Below are 2,655 nucleotides of genomic sequence, written 5' to 3' on the forward strand. Positions count from 1 at the left end.
AATATGACCGTGGATTAGCCGCTGACATTCATTTCATTCAAGTGGCGTTATCACCTGTCTGTATGTTATTAACGGAGGCTGGGTATGAAGGACACTCTTTCTCCTCACCACAGAGCCTCCTGACTGTGGATGATGATGGAAGTGACAGCGATCTCCTGGAGGTGTGTCCGGAGCGATACCTGGGACCCACCCACGACCCACCCTACCATACCCACGCCTTCACCTCAGACTGTGACAACCAGGTATGGCCTCCCCCTCCCACACACACACATGCACTTCTGGCAGGATAAGGTTCATGTCTCGCTCTTATCGCAAATGTTTTCACTGATACGAGTAAACTGGCAATCACCATCGTCCCTGTGCAAGAGGATGTGGGGTGTATAAGATGTGAAAAAAAAAAAAAAAGATCTTAGCTTTGCCCTTAAACTGGATTGAAAAAAAAAGTCAATAATTTCTGTGAAGGGATATACTAGCAATTTTAAGTCTAGTTTGTGATCTCAAATATCATTAATTCGGCTCCAGTTTCTCGCCTCTCCCATGATATTTAGCGGCGATTAAGTAAGGCAAACTTAGTGTGAGAGGGATCCTATCTATAAGCCTAACACAAAAATCTGACTATGAAGCCGTTCATTGTCGTAGAAATTGACTCCTTCACACATTATATCTGCCTAATCATTATCAGCTTAACCATTCATGTTTTACTGTACATGTTGATAAAAGTTGCTAGTGTTCCATTCATTCAAAGGGAACAAAGGCAGTACAGGGTTAAGGAAAATACATTGTCAATAGAACTACAGGTAACGCCCACGCATCGATCCTGACCTGCACGTAGGGTCTATACTGTACACATGCTCTATAAATAAAGCAAATGGAGCTATTCTTACTTTCAGGTTGCCTCTCCTTCTCTGCTCTTATCGTCAATTTTACTCCCTTTTCTATACACATGGAACAACCATTTCTCGGAGACTGAATTACCTTCCTCTTCGACACAAAACGTGGTTTAATTTGGGTGGAGTCATAAGATTGATTCGAATAAGTATGAAGTACCAGGAACACTTTTATTGGAACACGTATAGTTATATTTTGAACTTAGGCTCGTAGTCTCAAACGCTCTTCTCTTTCAACAGGACTGTTTTCAAAGGCCACACAGATGATTAGACGTCTTTTAAATCCCCGGTATAACATCAATTTACCCAACTCTCAATATTCTTTCTCTTGTTAACAATGAAGATATTTTGTCAATCTGTCACTAGAATTCTAAAAGCATCCTTATGAACCCGTGTAACTTCAACTAGACTAGAGTCTCTTAGCCCCTTCAGTGCTATGACGCGATTTCATATTCATTCTGCTTACAATTTGGTGATTTTATACAGCTTCAGAAACTCATGTAGGGATTCAAATAATGAAGATTCAAGGCATTAATCATTTGACCTTCTTAATGTAAATAAGATCGTCTAATCTTACCTAAACTCTTTATAAAAATGCGTCCCAGTACTAAAGAAGTTAAAAGAAACCGAGATAAGGACAGATGCGTTTCAGAATATAGTCTTAAGACAGAGGGACAAGCTACGGTAGTGACGGTCTGTGTGTTCCCCTTCCCTTGTGGTATTAAAGTGGTGCCCGAGCCCGCTGCCGCTGCTGTTTGGCCTTGGCGCAGCACGAGGAGCGGTGACCTTGTGCATCGCGTCTCCTTCCCTCCGCCTGTGCATGACAATGAACGGCACGGTGTCACATATATAGGGAAGCTGAAACCAGACAGTATAGTTCTGAACCTACGTGTAGCCTTACCACTCTGTCTCTCTCTCTCTCTCTCTCTCTCTCTCTCTCTCTTCTGTGTGTGTGTTATTCACCACGGTCGTCTGCTGGTCACCCAGCCAGTCTTTCCCCTACGGAAAGAGCTCAGAGCTCTTAGTGACCGATCTTCGGGTAGGACTGAGACCACAACACACTCTACACACCGGGAAAGCGAGGCCACAACCCCTCGAGTTACATCCCGTACCTATTTACTGCTAGGTGAACAGGGGCTACACATTAAGAGACTTGCCCATTTGCCTCGCCGCTTTCCGGGACTAGAACCCTGTCCCTCTTTATTGTGAGTCGAGCGTGCTAACCACTACACTACGCGATGTGTGTGTGTGTGTGTGTGTGTGTGTGTGTGTGTGTGTGTGTGTGTGTGTGTGTGTGTGTGTGTGTGTGTGTGTGTGTGTGTGTGTGTGTGTGTGTGTGTGTGTGTGTGTGTGTGTGTGTGTGTGTGTGTGTGGGTTATCGATACGTACACATTCATTACTTGAGACACTGACCCCTGGCCTTTTCTTGAATTATTCACTAAGCTGCTTTAAAGAGAATGTGTATAATTTTTCCATACTACAGCCTGTTTATTCATGTCCTAGTGCTCACATCAATACCACTATAACACTGGTTAGCACGAAAGGAAACCCAGGCACGTAGTATAACATTTTCAGAAAATGCGATGGGGTCTTAGTATTTAACTTGAGTAGCTTGACAACACCGCAAAGTGAAATCGTAAGTAATCCAGTAACAAACAAATATTTGTGTACAACCTCACCACGTCGTATGCATTCTCACAATCAGGCCTCGCGTGTTCCTTGTCTTTCACTGACACAAAAATACACACCAGACTATACGTACTAATAT

The 2,655-nt window shown here is 43.4% G+C and overlaps 1 protein-coding gene across 2 annotated transcripts in view; it reads left to right on the top strand.

The window, feature by feature from the left end:
* LOC123506180 overlaps window positions 1-1,179 on the top strand; it is a 6,900-nt gene extending 5,721 nt beyond the window's left edge. The window contains exon 5 of one of the 2 annotated variants that reach the window (XM_045258095.1): window positions 114-1,179. In XM_045258095.1, the coding sequence (XP_045114030.1) occupies window positions 114-290 (177 nt within the window). In that variant the 3' untranslated portion in view covers window positions 291-1,179. The remainder of the gene's footprint in view (window positions 1-113) is intronic. The other variant, XM_045258096.1, reaches the window with a different exon arrangement.
* Window positions 1,180-2,655: the final 1,476 nt, after the last annotated feature.

This window comes from Portunus trituberculatus, chromosome 19, assembly GCF_017591435.1.
Source record: "Portunus trituberculatus isolate SZX2019 chromosome 19, ASM1759143v1, whole genome shotgun sequence".
NCBI lineage: Eukaryota > Metazoa > Arthropoda > Malacostraca > Decapoda > Portunidae > Portunus > Portunus trituberculatus.